This window comes from Nelumbo lutea, chromosome 3 (genome assembly GCF_056320005.1).
Source record: "Nelumbo lutea isolate HS-2025 chromosome 3, American lotus-T2T, whole genome shotgun sequence".
Classification (NCBI taxonomy): Eukaryota; Viridiplantae; Streptophyta; class Magnoliopsida; order Proteales; family Nelumbonaceae; genus Nelumbo; species Nelumbo lutea.
This window is the reverse complement of record NC_142686.1, coordinates 109,870,662-109,892,943: the sequence shown is the minus strand read 5'-3', so window position 1 is coordinate 109,892,943 and position 22,282 is coordinate 109,870,662. Positions and strand designations below refer to the sequence as shown.

Genomic DNA, 22,282 nt, shown 5'->3' with positions numbered 1-22,282 from the left:
CGTGTGTATATATATGTGTGTAAATAAAACTTTAGAGTGGGTTCATTGACTAGCCTGAGCCCGGCCCGGGTCTGAGCCCAACCAAGTGCATCATATTATAGTGTGGGTTGGGTCGAGTTGGGAAAGATCAATATACCTTGACCTCGGGCTTGGTCCAGGCTCGGGCTTTAAGTCCAAATTTTAGAGCCAGGCCTGGGTTGACCATAAACCCGGCCCAACCTGCACCCCTAACCGGGATAACCACCTAGAAACTTCTTTCTCCAAGCATAATAAAAAAGATACACAAGGATAAAAAAATCGGACTCTTCAAATAGAACAATGACCTAGGTGGATACTTCACAATTTTCGTTGCCATGCCATCATCAAACTCTTTCCCCATGTATTTGCTGCCTAAAAATCACTTTACATATGATTGTAAGTGAGAATTTAGTATAAACTAGAAGTTCATAAGATCTATGTTTTCTTCTGGCTATGCTTCATCATCAGAATCCTGCACAACCTTGTTCATTTTTGCCCGCTTGGTTTTAAGACTGATATTTTGATCTTCATCAGATGCAGAATCTTCAGGAGCCATAGCACTATTAGATTCAGGTGATAAAGCCTTCTTAGACCCATTTTCTTCATCAGATGATACATTCTGGGACTCGGTGGAAATAGCAGGATTAGGCTCAGGTTCCAGTGCATCTTGTTCTTTAGTTATTTTCTTTGTATCTAGTATCTTAAAGTCTCTTGCAGTGCTCCGCTTAGCGTGTCTCAACAAATTAACTTTGCTCACCTTGCTGAGTTGGATGAGATATTTCTCATAATCCTCTATCTGGAAAATCAAGTCAGGAATGCATCTATTCTCTCTTTTAATCTTACTGATAATTCCTTTGTTGCGTTCATTCTCTTGTTGATTCTGCAAGTATAATAACAAAGAAAACTTTGAAAATTGAGATGATATAAAAATGTGTGTAGTTGATAATTGATAAAGGTTAGCAATGCCTGAAACTTGCAATGTCCATACCCTTTGTATTAGTGCAACAAAGTCATACAGTGGACCTGTGAGCTTTTTGCAAGTTACTTCTGCGTGTTTCTGGAATTTAAGCCCAGGTGGAAGCTGCTTGCAACCTTTAGGAGCAATTCGTAGTTTTGACATACGAGCCAAATGCTTGTAAAACCTTGCAGCCAATCTTAATAACTGCTCTGCTTGAGAATCTACATATTAAAGCAATGCATTTATAAACATCTGATATATTTATAATCTATCTGGGAACAAACTGTTTAATGGCCATTTTTATATTTATTAAGAGAAAATTAGGATGCCTTTGTAGATAAAAATAAGCATATATTTAATAAATTGTGGGTACACATGATGATTGCTAAAAAGGAATTCTTGGTGGGAACTGGTAACAGAAATTTCCAATACAAACCATATCAGGAGATGATTGCTCGAGAATATTAGTTGTAAAAGGAAATGTAAAAAATGTTACAAGGGTCAAGGGGCAGGGAGTTCGCGCTAGCCCAAGTGAGATGATTGGCTCATTTTGGAAAACTCATTCTTTTTTCTTTCATCATAATTAATAAAATTTATGGTTGTTACTGATTAAAAAAATCTATACAATCAATGACTCGTATTCTAAAAAGATATATATAAATGTTTATCTAGAATGATTCTCTTTATAAGTAGAATAAATGACAGTCTCTAGTAAATGAATTATATGTTAACTCATACTAGTTTCTCCAATCATAACGTACATTTTTTAAAAATTTTAAAGAATGTTGCACACAAATTATGTATAATAAATTGATTCCTGGTACATTTTAAGTGATGAAGAGGATGTAGAGAACATAAATAGAGCTGTACGTGACTAGGCATAGGCAAATGTATACCTAAAAGTAGCTTCCGAAAAAGGTTGTAACAAGGAAGACAAAATATGTGGAAAAAAATATAGAGAAACAATAGTAATATCTCAAGCTGAAAAAATAAAAATCAGCATAGTCTTGGGACTGGCCTAGGCCATACCCTGTCATATGATGCTCAAATGCAAGGGGATTTTATATGCAAACATACCATTGAGGTTCATTGCCACAAAACAAGAAAATAAATTCACCAGAGCTTCAGATCTTGAGTATATAGCTTCTTCCAATATTAGACCAGGTGCCTTCTGCCCTTGCTGAACAAGGCAAGTGCTTCCTTGAGTTCTGTCATAGTGTGCCTTCAGTTTCATTACAGCACAATCCAAGTCAGCAATGGTTGAATCAATTAGCTGTAGTAAGAGAGAAGCTATTGTAGTTCTTGTTGAATGGTTTATGATAGGATAAGCATCAGATGTCTCCACTGGATCACACTCTTCTGATCCCATGACTTTTAAGAGTTCAGAAGCCATCTCCTGGGCTAAAATGAAATCATTTGGTGGCGAGTTTAAACAGATGGCAAGTGTAAATAAAGCTTTTGCAGCTCCAGAGTGCACTATAGTATTGCTTTTGCAGATAGAAATAGCCCAAGCTGCATGATAGTCCCTTAGCTTGCATGGTAGTTTCTTCCCGATCATCAATATCATATCAAAGAGAACCTACCATGAAAGATGGATTTTGTTCTAGAAATGAAAAGAAATAAAGAGGAAAACTCCAGCAACAAGTAGACAACTACCATTTGTGACAGAGATGGAGCTTTTTTTAACATTTACCTCAGATGTTCGAAAAAGTGAAAGTGCAAGAAACTCAGAGCACAGTGGCTTTATCTTTTCCTCAATCAACAATTCTCTGCTTTTGGTTTGTTGATCTTCAATGCCTGAGGCTAGCTTAGAGTCATTATTAGGGTCATCGTGCATGCAATTTTCCAAATCATCCTTGGGTGTGGATACAGACACCAAGTCCTCAAATAAACCAGTCAATGAATGTCCCTGCAAACTTAACATGATCAACTCCTTCAAGCAAATCAAGGCTAAGTAGATCTGTTCCTCTCTATCTTCTGCAACTTTCCTTCCCTTGGTTTCTTTTTTTGGATCCATACCCAACTTTCTCCCTGACTTGAGCAGCCATACCAATTTCAGCAATGGAGGTCCCAGCACCTTGATGTCCCCATAGATCAAAGTTTTTAATTGATCATCCTTTGCAATGGAAGTTAAAGATTGTATTTGACAAAGAGAAGTCTTCAACACAAAGTGTATCAGTTTAAAACAGCTATTTAATGTCTTGCATGATGACCGACTGTGGCTCTGGGAAAATTCACAAGCATTGGAGCCTTCAATATTATATAACTTCAGTGCTGTTAGTAACAGCTGGTAGATACTTGAAGTTGCCAAGAAAGGTTTTCTTTCTAGAGACAACTTTAAGGGGCCAAAACGACACCCTTTAGCATCAGTCCTATCTGCAGCATCATTAGTAGTGGTCCTTGGTGTACCCTTTTTAATACCATTACCTTGCTTTGTTGCACATACATCCTTTTCCAGGGAGTCATACAAATCAACAAACTCAATCACTTCCTTTTCAAGATCCAGTTTTTCTGCATCTGTTGCACTTTCCACCTCTGTTGCAATGGCATTTAGCACCACTTCCATGATTCCTAATAAAATCAAAGCACATTGACTACCCTTCTCTTCTTCAAGACATTTAGAGCCCGTATCCTGGATCTGACCTAAAATATCTGATCTGACATGAAAAGTAACAGATGTTAATAAAAAGTAGCAAGATTATGAAAATGCATGTCCGACATTTTACAATAATCTTTTGTACAAGTTCCATCATTCACAATATCTGTCAACAATTTTTACCTATTTAAATAAAATAGCTAAGAAATTCTTATTTTTATCAGAACTAGGTAAATGGCAAACAATCAAAGGTTATTGTTCTCAAAAAAAAAAAAAAACTCCAATTAATATTTCCCTTGCTTTTTCATTTGCTTCCTAGGTTTCCCTAATGAAACCTCAACATAAAGAAAAGAAAGGTTCAGGACCTCCTCAAGCTGCTTTTACCAGAAACTTCTAACAACTGCAATTAGACTTCAAATAAATTTAAAATAAGGGAATAGACAATGTAAGATTGATGGATTCTCAAACCTTCCAAACGACCATTTCTCAGAAGCTTCCGGATCTTTGATAAAGCAATACGAAATGATTCGGCTGGCAAAGTTCTTCCTGCCTGCAGTAGTTCAAAAGATTGGTTCGGGTACAAAAAATTGTATTGACATTTTTTTCGCATAGTTAGAATGAATAGCTCCTTTCAATTAAATGACAAAAATACCTCATGCTCTTGAGAAAGGGAGAAGCCAAAACAAGTCCATGACCTCTCAGATTGGCAATCAGTTTTACCATGTGACTGAAACAGAAGAATCCAAGAGATACAAGAGAGAAGACAATCCAGAGGTTCTTCAAGGAAAACTTTGCCACCATCTGATTTAAAACAACTGCTAATACTTAGTTTGATTTCTGTTTCCTGCCAATACCATGCTTCAGTTTCAAGTGTCAGGAAATTTATGGAAGAAGGAAATCAGAAATTAATACCCAAAAAGGCTAGGTATGTTATTTAATCTTTTTCTTTTCTTTTCCTTTTTTCGGGGTTCTTTTAAAGATCAAGGAAGCTATACTGCCACAATGAATTTTCAGGAAAATGGCTTAGCTAGTGAACTTGATACCTCACTGTAAAAGCGAAGGAAGTGGGGCAAAAGAAAATCAAAGACAGGCCCTGACATGACTGGGTCCATCAACACAAGCTTCACAAGCCCCTGGTACATGACCTCTTTAATTGTTGCCTGGTTACAACAACCCAACAATAATAAGCACAAACAAAGAGTACCAATCTAGACAAATATAGAAGAATGGAAATAAGATAACAGCCAACCTCCTGAGAAAGGCATCTCCTAAGCAAACCACTCAGCTCTTGAAATAGACCTGCTCCCATCCCATGAGAAATTTCAGCCTGCTGACTGCAACTGGCTTGGCTGGATGACTCTTGAAAAGGATCCAAGCCATCTCTCTTTGTTTGAGTAGCCACCAAAATCAAACCGATGATGGCATTAGTAGCAGCAATACGAACTGCATCTTCCCGTCTAAACATAGCCTTCCGCACAACCAAAATAGTATAGTCCTGTAGCATGTGCATCCAAGAAACAAACATCAACAGCCTTTGCAAGGCAGGAAAAACCATCAACTTGGAAATTGAAATGTTCATGGAACAGACAAGTTTGTTCATAAATTTTGAATTAAATATTGAAACTTTTATCTTATCTTTGCAATCCATTATCCATCAACATTGAAGGGGTATCCCATGATCCATCCCTTTTTTTGGTGTGGGAGACAAGGTCTTTTTACAGGTTCAAACTGAAATTCAAGATATATTTAACTAACAGTATGTTCACATTTTGGGCATTGTATTTATAACAATGTCATATAAAGGAAAGTTTAGGTTGGAAATAATTGCAACTTACAAGGGATGCAATAAAAATATTCAAAAAGTATTGCCTAAACTTGTAAGGTGTTCTTTTTTTTTTTTTTCCTTTATCCTCTCTTGTCAATCAGTAACAAACAATACGACTTTATTGAAAACAAAAAAAAATTAAAAATCAAAATAACCACAAGTCAAAAAATAAGTAGCATCTAATTCCAGGATATACACTTCTGTTTCACCCCTCAGTGAAGAAGGTTGACCTTAGTTGCCAAGGCATCTATGCGGTTTTGGACAACAGCAGGGCACCTGGGTGATTAGAATTTCATAAAATAAAAATAGTAATTTCATATCCAAAACTAACTAAATTTTGGATGGTTAGTTTTATATACCATTCAACATGCATATTAATTTAAAAAATATATATAGAAATTTTCTTTATTAAGAACATTAAGTTTCCACTCAATAGATGGAAAATCATATCTAGGATAATAGTATTTCAAATTTGTTAATTCCAATGCTTTCAAAAATAATAAATACAATAAGTATTTACTGAAGTAATTTCATATCAAACTAGCAACTAAAGAAGGCTATAATTTTTTTCATAAGTATAATTTCATTTCTCAAAAGGAAAAAAGAGATACTCTCAAGGATCCATTGTTTTGTTTGATGTAAGAGAAAGAGAGAGGGGGGGATAGAGGAAAAAAATGAAACATCTTTATGCTCCTTTTTTTCTTTCTTTTTCTATTCTAAAGACCCTTGGATCTTTTAAATTTCAATAGTACAACTTTAAAACAAAATATCAATTAAAATTGTGGTTTATAATAGAATGTATGAGTGTATTAGTAAGATGTAGCAATACATTGAAACTTTTATCTTATCTTTGCAATCCATTACCCATCAACATTGAAGGGGTATCCCATGATCCATCCTTTTTTTGGTGGGGGAGACAAGGTCTTTTTACAGGTTCAAACTGAAATTCAAGATATATTTAACTAACAGTATGTTGACACTTTGGGCATTGTATTTATAACAATGTCATATAAAGGAAATTTTAGGTTGGAAATAATTGCAACTTACAAGGGTGCAATAAAAATATTCAAAAAGGATTGCCTAAACTTGTAAGGTGTTCTTTTTTTATTATTTTTTCTCCTCTCTTGTCAATCAGTAACAAACAATATGACTTTATTGAAAACAAAAAAATAAAATCAAAATCAAAATAACCACAAGTCAAAAAATAAGTAGCATCTAATTCCAGGATATACACTTCTGTTTCACCCCTCAGTGAAGAAGGTTGACCTTAGTTGCCAAGGCATCTATGCGGTTTTGGACAACAGCAGGGCACCTGGGTGATTAGAATTTCATAAAATAAAAATAGTAATTTCATATCCAAAACTAACTAAATTTTGGATGATTAGTTTTATATACCATTCAGCATGCATATTAATTGAAAAAAAAAATATAGCAATTTTCTTTATTAAGAACATTAAGTTTCCACTCAATAGATGGAAAATCATATCTAGGATAATAGTATTTCAAATTTGTTAATTCCAATGCTTTCAAAAATAATACTAATACAATAAGTATTTACTGAAGTAATTTCATATCAAATTAGCAACTAAAGAAGGCTATAATTTTTTTCATAAGTATAATTTCATTTCTCAAAAGGAAAAAAGAGATACTCTCAAGGATCCATTGTTTTGTTTGATGTAAGAGAAAGAGAGAGGGGGGGATAGAGGAAAAAAATGAAACATCTTTATGCTCCTTTTTTTCTTTCTTTTTCTCTTCTAAAGACCCTTGGATCTTTTAAATTTCAATAGTACAACTTTAAAACAAAATATTAATGAAAATTGTGGTTTATAATAGAATGTATGAGTGTATTAGTAAGATGTAGCAATATGAATGATATTATAATAGGGTACCTGCCTTGCCATTTCTGTTGCCTAAGCGTGCAGCTAGTTGACTAGGCAGGTGCATTGTTGCTACAAGTCAAGACATTCAGGCAAGGCACACAATCAAGGGTGCCTAATCACAAATATGCCCTGACAACTTGACCATACAATTTGCTGACCCCAAATGGGAGTATTCTAAGTCACCTTTTATTGTAATGCTCCTAAGACTCAATCTTCTTTTTATCAGCAAAAGATAATTATTTTATTAAAATTAATTAAATCTGTAGCATTACAATACGTGACTATGATGTCATCCCCAAGATTTTTCAAGCTACAGTTACAGAGGATTCCAAAATAATGCTAATAGGTTCTCAGCAGCCCAAAGTACCTCAGTTTACAATTTTGCCCAAAACAAGCCAGGTCTATCAACTCCTTGCTTTGCCAATGTATCTGCCATTATGTTTGGTGCCCTTCTGATCCACCAAAAAGAAGGTTGAATTTCTTTGCCAAGGTATTAATCTCCCTAAAAGCATATCTGTATTTCCACGGAACTGATCTGAAGTTCTTGGACCAAGAGATTACTAACTGAGAATCTCCTTCAACTTCCAATTCCCTTACTCCAACTTGTACTGCAAATCTTAACCCATGTAAGAGCCATCATTTAAGCCTGTACTGAATCTCCAAAACCAATTGGTCCTAAAAATTATGCCACCACCACTCCATGGTTTCTAAAAACACCTCCTATTCCTGCCCTTCCTGGATTACCCAGTGAGCTACCATTGAAATTCAGCTTCAGTTTATTAAAGAGGTTTCCAAATCATTCTTACACTTTTTAAACCTAGAAAGAGAGCTAAAAATTCAGCCTTGTCTCACTGATCTTCATGTGTAACCAAGAACAATAGAACAATCATCCCCCCACCCCCAATAGGGCATCCCAAAAGATGCCACTGTTACTGGACCTAGATTACAAGAGCATATACTGAAATAGAATTTGATAAACTTACCAACTGAAAGGAAGCCTTTTCTAGGTACTCTCAAGATTATTCTTTAATTTTCATATCTTTTCCTATAAATAGTAAACTTTCCAAAGGAGATATATATCACCACTTCCAAAGAGCTCTCCAATCCATTGAATCATCAAAAAACAAAGGTAACATGGAAAAAAAAAAACCAGCGATGCAAGTAATATCCTTATTGTGATTTAATTTTTCACAAAAGCTCCTTTTTACTCCATAAAATGAAATTTGCAACTTAATAAGCTTGCTTTAAATCATAAAATGATAACTTCCTCTTGCTATTGCAAACCACTATCATATTTAGCTTTTGAAGGATCAAAAAATTGAAGAACTATTACCTGAAGCTCACGGCTAAGTTTGATGAGAGGCAATAATGCAACAATGAGAGAAGTTGCAACTTTTCCATGCATAAAGGTAAAATAGTCCAGCAGTTCCTTAAGACGTGCAACATGTTCCAACATGGGGTAAGGGTAGCTTTGAACCAGACAACTGAGCAATCTGCATAGAATGATACAGACTTGTAATATCAATGAATATAGTAACCACAATGAGCACGAAACTCGACTAAAACATGCATCAACTTAAAATGCAATTACTTAATGATTGCCATGCTTTGTTCAGGCTTCGAAGAAAGGATACGGAATTTGCATTGCTCAATAATCTGCAAAACATTAACTAAATTAAACACCAGAAATTTACTTTAACAAAAATACTACATGATATCTAACCTCGACAGGAAAAGTAGAAATCATAGTCCCTTTTCTACAAGATGCATGTGTGTTAATTTCTAACTTGATTTGTCATGTAAGGAATCAATCTTAGTTGTCAAGGCATTGTCTAGGTGAAAGGGCATTTTTTTTTGGATAGCCTTGTGTATTGCCTTATTTCTATATATTGGGAGTGCAAAAGGGCATCAAAAAAAGACTAATGTTTATTATAGAGCCATTAAATGGACTTTACTCCTTTTGTCCTTTTCTTAAATCATTTGTAATTACCCCTTTGTCTTTTTAACTGTGACCAAATCTGCCCCTTCATTTTTGTCTCATTGCAACTAATACGATTGCATATTCTCTCCTTGCATTCAAAATTAAAGGGCTATATCCCTCCATATGTTTGCTTTCTCTTGATCTTTGGTTTAGAACACATGCATATTCTCTTTATATCTACCTCTTGTGTTAACAAAATAGAGGCCATTTCCTAGTTTTTCATGAGCTATGTAATGTGATTTTAGTTCTACTTCTAATTTCCAATCCTTTCATTTTAGACCACTTATAATGTTTTCTGGTTGCTATGCCAAATAGGGAAACAAACTAATTCATAAAAAGGGAAACAACTAAAATCGCCCAAATTTGAATATAGAAAAATATCACCTAGGCCACACCTGGGAAGGTGGGCAGGTGCTTAGTTGATTATGCAACAACACACTCCCTTGTTGTCCAACCTTAACTTAGCACCTTGACAACTAAGAGATCAATTGTCAAAGTTTTTCACTTTTCTGCAATAGAAATCACCCAGAAACCTGTACCTCAATCACCATATTGATCAAGAAGAAGAAATTGAAGAATGGAAGATCATTTTACACAAGGAAAGAGAATAAGAAACCAACAACCATGCTATCATAACATTTATGTATAAGATGGGCCTTATCAATAAAATATGGGTCAAGATCCAAGAGGAGGTACCTAAGCATATGGGTGTGCAGTCTGGAAAGGGATTGAGAAAGCCTATGAAGAGTTTTAAAAGGAATCAGCTATAACATAGGAGAGGGATCAAGAGTTCGTTTTTGGAGGGGTAAATGATTTGATGACCTTCCACTGATGGAGAAGTTTCCAAGCTTCCAGCGTTATTTTGGTGGCAGACCAAAAAAAAAGAAGAATGTTGCTGAATAGCACTAACTGTATATTTTTTTTGATAGGCTAAAACTTTTAAATTGCTGGATAACTTAAAAGTTAAAACTAAATGCAAGTTAATTTAACCAAAGGAGAAGAAGAAGAGGGAGAAAAGAAGGAAAACCAAACCAATTTTTCAACCCTTGACAATGTACTTGTACATACTTTCAGTCATTTCAGGATGTTATACCAACCAAGGTTCAAAATTTTGATGCAATACGCTCTGTATCGGGCGTATTGTATCGTTGGGGTCCCAATACACCTGTTTACAGGTGTTTCAAGAACCCCCTTTTTAAAAAAAAATATATACTTAAAAATATCCCTAAAAACCAATTTTTGAAAAAAAAAATCACAAACATGCAGGGTTTTTAGTACCGATACACTTCTGCCAATACACAAGGGCATATCGATACTTTGAACCTTGATACCAACCTCATTCCGTGCCATGTCATGGACCTCAAACAGAGTCTTTAGTATCTGAATACTAAGCTCCTCAACGCCCATCAAACCATTCAAATCACCAGCTTCATTGTGACTCTCTTCCACTGATTCCAGCAAAACAAAGCCAAATTCTACAATGCTAGGTACAATGTGCTCCCTTCCATAGTTGCTCTCATTAATCTACAATACAGGAAAGAACAATGCATGCAAATTTTTAATGGTCATGTATAGAAATTAGGACTGCATTGTTTTTTGAATGCATTAAGTCAGAAAACATTATGTATGCAAAGTTAATGGTCATATAAATAAATCAGGTAAACATTGTTAAATGCAATTATTCAGAAAACATGTAATGCAACCATGGCATGTAATATAGGGAACCACCCCATTTAGTTCATGTGGTTAACAATTCATTATTTTAAGGTTATCCAATAGATAATATTACGTTATTATGTGGCATCAGCAGTTTATCACCAAGTATTCAAGTCTGCAAAAGTGCACTATAATGCCAACTTCTAGCAACCAAGGCCAGAATAAAATCATGAATAAATATTAAGTTACATGAGGTAATATAAAATATGGTAGAAGAAGATAATTAAGGAATAAATTTGGATATTTAAGCCTTGCCACTTGGAGCATCATCAGCATGTTACAGCAAGTTCAGTACCATCAAGTATTGCATGGTGTCCAACTGCTGTAACGGCTAGAGAACTCAACCCAACAGTTTGACCCAACCGATTCAACCTTTCAAACCATCACCCAGCCATGATTCTGGGTCCAATTCTAGTAAAACCTGGAATTTGTTCTGTTAGAGTTAGCGGAATAAGGGTAGATTAGTCAACTCACCTTTGTTAAGTTATGTGCTTATGTGGCAGTCTTATTAGAGACTCTCTATTCCATACTTAAGAGGGGGCAGTTTAGTCTTTGTACAATTAATTAGAGCCTAATCACTATTAAGAGGTCGACTGATAGGGTTTAGTCTATCAGGTTCGACAGTTCTTTCATCTTCTTCTTCTTCTTCTCTTCTTCTTCTTCTTCTCTTCTTCTCCTTCTCTTTCTTCTTCTCCTTACTGGTTCGGACTACTGTAGCAGCAGTAGAAACATGGTATCAAAACGGGGTTCATGACCTGCTTCAGTTCGTGACAACTTCAGTCCGTGCTTCAGTTCTCTCCTTTTCTTTTCTGGGCTATCAATGGAGAAAACTGGTTCGTCTTAGGCCTGAAACATCCCAGCTCTTCTTTCTCTCTGGTGCGCAGAACCTCCTTTCTTAAGAAAACGACTTCAGCAGTGAATGGTTGGATGAAGCTCTCAAAAGAAGATTGGTTATCTCTTCTCTTTGTGCTGTTGGTATTTCTGGGTTGAAAATCTTCAAGAACCTGCGACTGATCAGAACCTAGAGAACTAGGTTGGTTGTTGCCCTGGTTCTTGGAAAAAAATCCAACAGGCTGTGTTTACAGTGACCGAATGGTGTAATGGCTGCTGCAGGTGGCCGAATGGTGTAGGGGCTACTGTAGGTGGCCAAATAGTGCAAGGTGTAATGCAATGGCACTAGTTGAGTTCTCTTTGGTCTTGTAGTGCCCTCTTAAAAGTGTTAGACAGGTCTGTACCGTGTGTGACAGCTACGGCTATGTGGTGGTGCTTGTGATGCATAACCTATGTTGAGTAGTTGTAAGAGGGCTTGCATGTGGCTAATAAATGCTGAATTAATGTCGGTGTGGTTTGTGGTTTTGTGAAATCAGTAGTGGTGTGGACAAGAACAAAGGCTTGTGTATCTATCATTGTGTTTAGGCTGCTGTAGGTTCTGGAACATCAAACTCCTGACAGTAGTACTTAGTTGGTGACTGGGAATTCAGATTAGAGGCAACATTGAAAGAGTATAATGGCAGCAATGGGAGATGGCTGTAGTGATCAAAAACCTAGTGTGGTGGTTTCCTCTGACTATCTAGGTGTACAGATGACCTCAATTAAACTGAATGGTGAGAACTATGTTCCATGGGCCAAGTCAGTGGAAGTTTTTCTCAAGGCAAAGAGGAAAGTGAAGCATGTGAAAGAAGATAAACCACCGGTTGACTCTCCAGGGTTTGATGATTGGGAACAGAAAGATGCTCAAATCATGGCATGGCCATAGAATAGTATGGAACCCAAAATAAGTGCCAACTTCATGTTCTTAGATACAGCTAAGGACATATGGGAATATGCCAAGAAGCTGTATTCTGGGCAAGATAATACTACAAGGGTATATCAGCTTTATCAGGAGTACTTTGATCTGCAACAAGGAAATAAAACCCTAGAAGAGTACTATGCCAGTATGAAGAACCTCAGAAATGAACTCAATGTCTATCATCCTCTCACTCCAGATGTTAAGGTTCAACAACAACAAAGGGAACAACTAGATGTCACAAGGTTCTTAGTGGGGTTGAAATCATAGTAGTTAGGGCCCAAATATTGGGGGGCTCTACCCTTCCTACACTTGAGGAAGTGTTTGCACGGCTTCGTAGGATTTTTTTGGAACAGACAGAGAATCCCACACAGTCCGATAAATCAGCATTTGTGATAGCTAGAGGAGGTGGACATGGTACAAAAGGGGGAGGACATGCCTCCCGAGGAGGTCGTGGTGGTTCCATATTTGGCTGTGGTGATGGTCGTGACTCAAGGGGAGGTCGTGGCAAAGGAAAAAGCAACTCTATAAGGAAGTCTACCCACTGTGGCAGAGAAGGACATTCGGTAAATTTTTGTTATGACCTCCATGGCTCTCCCTCTACATGGGCCAATCATGTTGTAGCTGATGGGTTGACGTCAGTGATAATCAACAAGCGGACCTACCACATCTACATCTGTTTCTGGGAAGGAGATGGTGAGTGTACCGCGTGATGAATATGAGCAGTTCCTTCAGTCTACTTCACAGCACACTACTGCTACTCTTGCCCACTCAGGTATAGCTTGCCTGTCATCTAAAACCTCTCACTGGATTATTGACTCTGGAGCCTTTGATCACATGACCGGGACTCCAAGTGTGTTCTCTTCTCTCTCTGAAACTTCCACATCTCAAATTGTTACCCTTGTCAATGGTTCCTCCTCTCCCACCTGTGGTGTTGGCAATGTTGACATGGCTTCTCTTTCTTTATCGTTTGTTCTATATGTCCCTAAGTTTCCATTCAATCTTATGTCTGCTAGTAAATTAACGAAGACTCTTAACTGTCCTATTACTTTTTTTCCCTTCCTCTTGTGTTTTTCAGAATCTCAAGACGGGGAAGAAGATTGGTGGGGGGCATGAAGCTGGTGGATTGTATTATCTCGACAGTGGTGGATCGTCAATTGCACTTCAGACTTCACTCACTCCTCTACAGTGGCATTCTCGATTGGGACATCCTTTTCTCAAGGCACTCAAGATACTAGTTCTGTCTTTGAGTCATTTGTCGGTGTTACAATGAGTCGTGTCAGTTTGGGAAACATCGTCGTGTTTCCTTCAGTCCTAGAGTTGAAAGTCGTATGTTTTGTTCTTTTGCTTTTGTTCATTCAGATGTTTGGGGCCCGATCAAAATAGAGTCTTATAATGGTTACAAGTATTTTGTCACTTTTATTGATGATTGTTTAAGAATGACATGGATTTATTTAATGAAAGAAATGAATGAATTATTTTCCATTTTTCAAAAATTCCATGCTGAAATACGTACACAATTTGGTGTTCCAATCAAAGTTCTTCGTTCAGATAATGGTCGTGAATATTTTCTTACTTCCTTTCAACAGTATTTAGAACAGCATGGCATCATTCATCAAACTTCATGTGCATCCACTCCTCAACAAAATGGGGTGGCTGAACGGAAGAACCGTCATCTCCTTGAAACGGTTCGGTCTATTCTTCATCATATGAGTGTTCCTAAACGGTTTTGGAGTGATGATGTACTTATTGCGTGTTTCCTCATTAATCGGATGCCCTCCTTTATTCTTCATGGTCGGTCTCCCTTCTCTATCTTGTTCCCCACCTTGTCTCCCTTTCCATTAACACCTCGTATCTTTGGTTGTGTGCTTTATTTACAATCTGAGTCCTGGAATAGACAAGTTGGATGCACGCTCCATTAAGTGTGTCTTTCTTGGCTACTCTCGGACTCAAAAAGGGTACAAGTGTTACAATCCCATTACTCGGAAGTGCTATGTCTGTCCTGATGTCACCTTTTTTGAGTTTGCTCCCTTCTTCTCAAGAACTGAAGCATCTTCGTCTCCACCTTTACTTCCTCTTCCTCTTCCGGTTAGTGATCCCGTTCCGGGTGTTCCTGTTGGAGTTGACTCGTCACCTCATCCAGTGCAGATCCCTACTAAACGACCACCGATTCGGCAAGTGTATACACGTCGAACGACACCAGCCCCTCCTCCAGCTTCTACCTTGTCCGCGGATCCTGTCGTTGCTTCTGTTGCTGAACCCTCAGGACTTGATCTACCCATTGCCTTACGGAAAGATAAACGTAGTTCTACTCTCCATCCCATTTCCAATTTTGTTTCAGTATCTCGCCTTTCCGCCTCACATCGCCAGTTTGTTTCACTATTTTCATCTATTTCCATACCTAACAATGTCCAAGAGGCTCTTAGTTCACCTGGGTGGAGGCAGGCAAATGGAGGAAGAACTCTCTACTCTTCAGCATACTCACACGTGAGAACTCACTACTCTTTCACCTGGTAAGCATGTTGTGGGTTGTAAATGGGTGTATACTGTTAAATACTTGCCAGATGGTAGTATAGAGCGTCTGAAGGCCAGACTTATTGCTAAAGGTTATTCACAGTTGTATGGAGTGGGCTATATGAAAACCTCTCTAGTGGCTAAGATTGGCTATGTCCGTGTGTTAATTTCCCTGGCAGTTATGTATGATTAGCCCCTATTTCAACTTAACATCAAAAATGCCTTCCTTCATGGTGACCTTATGAAGGAGGTATATATGGAGCAACCACCTGTGTTTGTTGCTCAGGGGGAGGATGGTAAGGTGTGCAGACTGAAAAAGGCAATTTATGGGTTGAAGCAATCGCCTCGTGCTTGGTTTGGGAAGTTTAGTGAAGTGGTGAAGAATTTTGGAATGAAACAATGCTAGGTTGATCACTCAGTGTTCAGCTATAACTCAGAAGCCGGAAAGATTTTATCAGCGGTCTATGTGGATGATATTGTCATAACTAGCAGTGACAAATTGGGGATTGACAAACTAAAGGTCTTTTTGCAAAATCATTTTCAAACAAAAGACCTTAGGACATTGAAGTATTTATTGGGTATAGAAGTTGCTAAATCAAGATAAGGTGTAAACCTGTGCCAAAGAAAATATGTTCTCGATCTACTGGACGAAACAGGATTGTTAGGTGCAAAATCGGCTGAGACTCCTATGGAACCAAATGTTAAGTTGAGCAGTGATACAGGGGAAATATTTGATGATCCTAGATGGTATAAACGACTAATGGGGAAGCTAAACTATTTGACTATCACGAGACCAGACATCTCCTTTACAGTCAGTGTGGTGAACCAATTTATGCAGAACCCTCGTATATCTCACTAGGATGCAAATCTTAGAATTGTAAGATATCTTAAGGGAGTTCCGGGCCGTGGGCTATTGTATAAACCAGGAGGAAAACTTGAAGTAGTTGGGTACACAGATGCAGATTGGGCAAGCTCTGTGTCTGATAGAAGATCTACTACAGATTACTGCACATTTCTTGGAGGAAATCTTGTGACGTAGAAGAGTAAAAGGCAGACGGTGTGGGTAGAAGCAGTGTTGAAGCCAAGTACAGAGCCATGGCACACACTACATGTGAATTAGTATGGTTGAGGAATCCCCTACAAGAAATCGGGTTCCACATGGATAAACCTATGAAATTGTACTGTGACAATCAAGCTGCGCTCCATATCTCATCCAACCATGTTTTTCATGAGAGAACAAAGCACATAGAGATTGATTGCCACTTTGTGAGGGAGAAGGTTCTTACTGGAGAGATAAGCACAGAACATGTAGGCTCAGGTGATCAGTGGGCAGATTTGTTTACAAAAGCCTTAAGCTCAGAGAGAGTGAACTATATATGTAACAAGCTGGGATTATATGACATATTCTCCAGCTTGAGGGAGAGTGTTAGAGTTAGCCGAATAAGGGTAGATTAGTCAACTCACCTTTGTTATGTGCTTATGTGGCAGCTTATTAGAAACTCTCTGTCCCATACTTAAGTGGGGGCAGTTTAGTCTTTGTACAATTAATTAGAGCCTAATCACTATTAAGAGGTTGACTGATAGGGTTTAGTCTATCATGTTCGACAATTCTTTCATCTTCTCTTCTTCCTCTTCTCCTTCTCTTTCTTCTTCTCCTTATTGGTTCGGACTACTATAGCAGCAGTCAAAACATGTTCAAAAACCATTAACTAGGTCAAAACTGTTAACCCGTCAAGTCAGACCGATGACCCATTTGACCCAGTGATCAGATCATGGGTTGCATATTAAATATGTATGCAAACTTCCAGAGGCCATAACTTTGTGCTCCGATGTCCAATTGGGGTGGTCTTTTTTTATTTTGGCTAATCTTTCAAGATCTATGCATCCTAGGGAGCCATAGGCACCTTACCTTGCTATTTTCACAGGGGGGGAAACTCTTTTTGGCCTCAAATCACAATTTTCAATATTTTTGACAAATAAAATAATGCATATATTACACGTAGAATATAATTACGCATTAATTATTGATAAAAATATGTGTTTACACACATGATGTAAAATGCTAATGTGGCAAGGTCTGACCCATTCGACCTGGACGGTCAAACCACTAACTTGTGACCCAAAGGCAAAAACAATTCGACCTCTGTTTTGGTTTTTAAAACATTGATCCAGGATTGACATCAGCCACAAAATCAAACTGCATAGCTTAAAATTGGCAACCTTTATGGGGAAAAAGGAAAATAAAAGAAAAAAGAAATGAAGTATATAGCTAGTGGAAACACAAACTTAACTTGTGCAGCTATGACATTGTGATATTGTTTGACATTGTGGTGTTTTTACCAGTGTTGTGCATAATCAGCAACGCCATGCCACATAATTCTGCAAAATTTCTGCCATAGATGTGTTGACTGTTGAGTAGGCATTTAAAGTGTTCTAATGTTTTTATTAAAAAATGTTTTGAGCATAGCAACTCAGTTTTTTTTTTTGTTTTTTTTTTTTTTGGGGGGGGGGTTTATTTTTCAATGTGTCACATCATAAGAGGAACATCAAAATAGTGTTTTTGATGATCACCCAAAAGGTTCAAAATATTGGTATCATGTATCATATCAGTAAGCTTGGATACAAATACGTATTGTGATGCACTTTGATATGTTTGGATACATTTGGCAAATTTTTAAAAAATCCCACAAATACATCAATAACACTAAATCTAAAGTTTATAAGTATGAATGAGGTATAAACACATAAAAAATGCACACTTTAATAGTTTATATAAAGAGATACATTATAATCAACAATATCACAAGTCTAGAACATGTAGAGCTTCCAATCTACTAAAAATTCATTACAACACACATTAAGTTGTTGTTAGATCAAGTGACTTTGACAAACCATTGGTAGACCCATCTTATAGTTCTTCCTTACCATAAAAATCATTTAGAATATATAAAGTAGATTGTTTTCTATTTTTTGGAATTTTCCTAAAAAATATGAAAAAAAAAATCATTTCTTACATAAGCTATTGTTAGATCAATGAATTTAATAGAGCATTGAAGAATCATCTTATAGTTCTTTCCTACAATGAAAATCATTTAAAACATATAAAATTTTCATAATTTTCAGATTTTTCCAATTTGGGGGGGAATCCATAGATCGAACAAGTTAGAATGCTGGTGTAATTGGATGTATGTTGGTAATTCAAACTGTCGGGACAGCCTATAAAAATTACCGAAAAAGTTTGAATGAACATTGAATAGCAATTCATTGGCCCATGCCAATGACCAGAAACTTTTAGTAGTGGCCATGACTGCCACTATAGGTCCATACTCAACAGAGACTCCATCAGCTGGTTCATGGTATTGATCCATATCAATCAGTATCGGTTCAATATCAACCAATATGACATGATACAAAGTAATATGCTTGATAGCCTATAAGCACAGGTGGAATTTCCACAATCATGTCCAATCCACCTGTGCCACATGCCCATGCCTTTGGATACCAAAATGATGTGTCCATGTGGGCATATCATGTTCATATTTTGAACCTTGTTTGCCCCTTATAAAGAAGTCTATTTTGCTGGCGTAGACAGGCATCAACAAACATAATATTTTTCCCTCTATACTAAAATACCAATGTGGTAAGTAAACTATTTAAAGTTTAAATGCAATGGTAGAAAACATATCCATGTCAAACACACTGTGGGTGGAGCAAATTACCGTATAAGGGAAATATTTAATATGCAGGGCTTAGAATTGCTTGAGTGCAAAGAAAGGGAAAAGCAAGTGGAAATTACAGCTCTTGTCACTGCTTTTTGTACTCTTTTAACAGTATGGAGGCTTTCTTCCTTCAAATTATCCGGTAGCCATTTACAATCTCTGCAAGTTTAAGGGTGGAGTTATAACTTACAAAATATACCATAAAGAGGAAAAGTCCTTCCAGAAATAAATCGATGAACTACAATACCACATGTAGAAAGTCATGACGAATAATTTATATACCCATTAATCAAGTAGTTCTCTGAGCTTAAACCGAAGTAACGCAAACGAAACACAGGATTATCAAATCCAGATGCCAGAGTCCTTAACTATTACCTGGAGAACTTGTATTCACGATAAGATGAAAGCACGGCCGTTTTCAGAATTCCAATGGAACTCTCATTAAACCTCCGTACCCTTGCAACCGAAAGAAGAACAATGACCGTAAAATGGTTAACAGCTCTGAGATCCGACTTTACAAGTCCCAAAACCTCCTGTCCCAGTGAAGGATCCTGCTTCACTGCAAAATTTACATGTAACAGGACAGTCCCTTCAACCTGCCTAACTATGGAATTTACATTTGAACCCATTTTGGTCCCGAAGAACCCTACAATCCCTTGTATAACGTCCTTCTTACTAAACCCTTTGGAAGCCAATACAAGAAGCTGGTAAATAAGTGATGGCAAGTCTTGCAAATCCACTCCCTTCATTCCAGCAAAAACTTTTCCGAAAAACTCCCTTGCCTGAACCTTGTCTAGAAATGAAAATTCACGGAGGAGAGAAACAATCTTTACCAGCAAGACCTTCGACCAGTCAGTTGTGAGGATGCGGTCAAGTACTGAATTGACATAACCAGGAGCCATTTCAATTTCATTTGACGATCGAATCAAGCCAAGGGATTGAGGAAGGAGATCGAGCAGTTGCGCATCGTCGGGATCAGCAATTTGGGGTAAACCGGAAACAATTACATCCACGATGGAAGTGAGATCTTTCCTTGGAATGCTCTCGATGTGGAGAGCAAAGAGACTAATGATCTTCGATGAGTTCCGGTCCCGAGGAATCTTACGGGAGTCGAAAAGACGGACATATGCTAGGATGAGAGATGAGAGGAGGGAAGAGAGAGAGGAGCTATGAGGAGCTGAAGAGATGAGAGACACGACGGAAGAGACGTACTCGGTAACGGAGACAGAAGGAGAAGGGGAGTTGCAGCGTGAGTGGAGGAAAGAGACGATTATAGGATGAGAAGTGGAACATTGGAAGAAAGGCGGTAGGGGTGCGCAGGTTTGGTGATATTGTTGCGCCAGGCGCACGATATCGTCATCGGTTAGCGGTAGTCGTCGGTTGGAGGGATCTTCTTCTCCGGTGATGGTCATATTAAAGAAAAAGGAAGGTATGGAGTGAGGGCGCCGGGCGGGGTTGCAGAAATGCCGTGCAGAGAGGCCGGCGCCTTCATTTAAATTAAATGGGTCGTAAACATTTTCGTCGCGCAATCGCGCGGGAGAACTTCGAGGGAAATTGGGATTTGCTCCTCACGTAGAGCACCTCACAGACCTCACAACCCTGTCCCACCGTGTTTTAGAGACATCTCCCTACGAATACCAACACAAATTACGGGAGATATTTCCGATGTGCGACTGGAGGCACTGTGAGGTTGGTGCGAGTAGCAAATCCGGATTCCGTCGAACTTCAGACGACCCAGATTTCCTATTCACTTTTCCCATCCACTCGGGTCCGACTATGATATGAAAATCATATCATATCTAAAATCTGTACTGCTGCCACGTATACAGCAGTTACCGGGTTTGTTTAAGTAACTTGAAATTGGTTTTTTATACGTTAATTAAAATTTGGAATTGGTTTTTTATACTCTGTTACATTCTTATGTTCTTCCAGTAATTCAAGATATAAATTGTGGGAATCATATTCAAGACACAGTAAACAATTTGTTATAGACTTCCAAACACAAGAGAACCTTCTCCTGTTCTATTTCATGACAAAACTAGCATAGTTGAGACAACTATTAAGGTGATGCGAAGCCTTAGATCCTTGAACGACCCATTATTAATTCTCATCTTTTGTTATCTCCTTCCCAACAACATTTAGATCTAAAATACAATAATTTAGACCTAGACTAGAATCTAGTAATGATCATGCTCTACGGATGTATTTCTCCTGTATCCTCTTAGAGCACTTGTCTGACAGACAAAAGCCCAGCAAGAAAAAGGAAAAAAAATCTCAAAGCCAATTCTTTTAATCATTGAACTACCAGAGGGAGAGAGAGAGAGAGAGAGACTAACACCGCAGAACATGATACCCAGTCAAATAGATATTTGCAATATGCATTTTTCTCCCCATATCCAAGTCCCTTTTCAGACACAATGCGTTCAGATCGTCACCTAATGACGTTTTAGGAGAACCAGGCATCCAAACGAATGTTATTCTATCAGAAAAATCCCATTAATCAACAAACTCAGACTTGCAATGCAGCCACTGAAGATAAAGAGATCCCATATGCTTGGAACTTGAAATGAAGACCCGAATCACACAAGAATGAAAGAATGATGAACATATATAAATTGGTAGAGAAATAAAACCAAACAGGATAAACCCATCAAAGTAAAAGATCTACAAGAGCAAAATTAAGAAAATAAAGGAAGAGAGACAATGCTTACCATTAGATTTGACAGTGTGAGGGAGCAAGAGGATGAGGATCACTAGAAGAAGCACAAGGGTGACGAGGTGACACCGAAGAGAAACCATTGTTATCAGCGATGATTCAACAGGGGTAGTGAGCTAAAGATATCAGGGAGAATGACAGTTAGTACTTTTTCCTAAGTTAACGTCTTTCTTAAAATGAATTTCTGTTTTCAAATGTGATTTTAATTGTTGCTTTTAAAACCGGTTACTTTCGATAACCCATATTCACGTAAACAAAAAGTCGAAAGTTGATTGGGCTATCTCATCTGATGTGATCATAGATTTTCCCTTTTTTTGATGAAAATAATAAATCAATAATGAAAAAGAAGTGGCAACAGACAAAGAGGGTATTACATCCCCAAATGCTAGTACAAAAATACACTTTAAATAGAAAGGCAAAGAAGCAAGAGAATAAAAGGTTGGAATGAGCATAATTAGCAAGCCAATTTTTCCCTTCCCGATAGGTATGCCCGCATTCAACATTGCTATCCATCCTCTCGATCAAAGACCTGTAACTTTCAATGATCATTCTCAGTCTCCATGGAAGATCCAC

The 22,282-nt window shown here is 37.6% G+C and overlaps 1 protein-coding gene across 1 annotated transcript; it reads right to left on the bottom strand.

The window, feature by feature from the left end:
* Positions 1–289: 289 nt before the first annotated feature.
* On the bottom strand, positions 290–20,547 carry LOC148867573 (fanconi anemia group I-like protein). The gene is made up of 13 exons (XM_088974945.1): positions 19,369–20,547; positions 19,071–19,152; positions 10,594–10,782; positions 8,869–8,933; positions 8,611–8,770; positions 4,822–5,067; positions 4,616–4,732; positions 4,225–4,416; positions 4,041–4,122; positions 2,670–3,628; positions 2,054–2,555; positions 1,007–1,197; positions 290–898 (listed from the first exon to the last, which is right to left on the bottom strand). The coding sequence occupies exons 1-13, from the start codon at positions 20,403–20,405 to the stop codon at positions 470–472; spliced, it is 4,251 nt and encodes a 1,416-aa protein (XP_088831071.1). The 5' UTR covers positions 20,406–20,547; the 3' UTR covers positions 290–469.
* Positions 20,548–22,282: the final 1,735 nt, after the last annotated feature.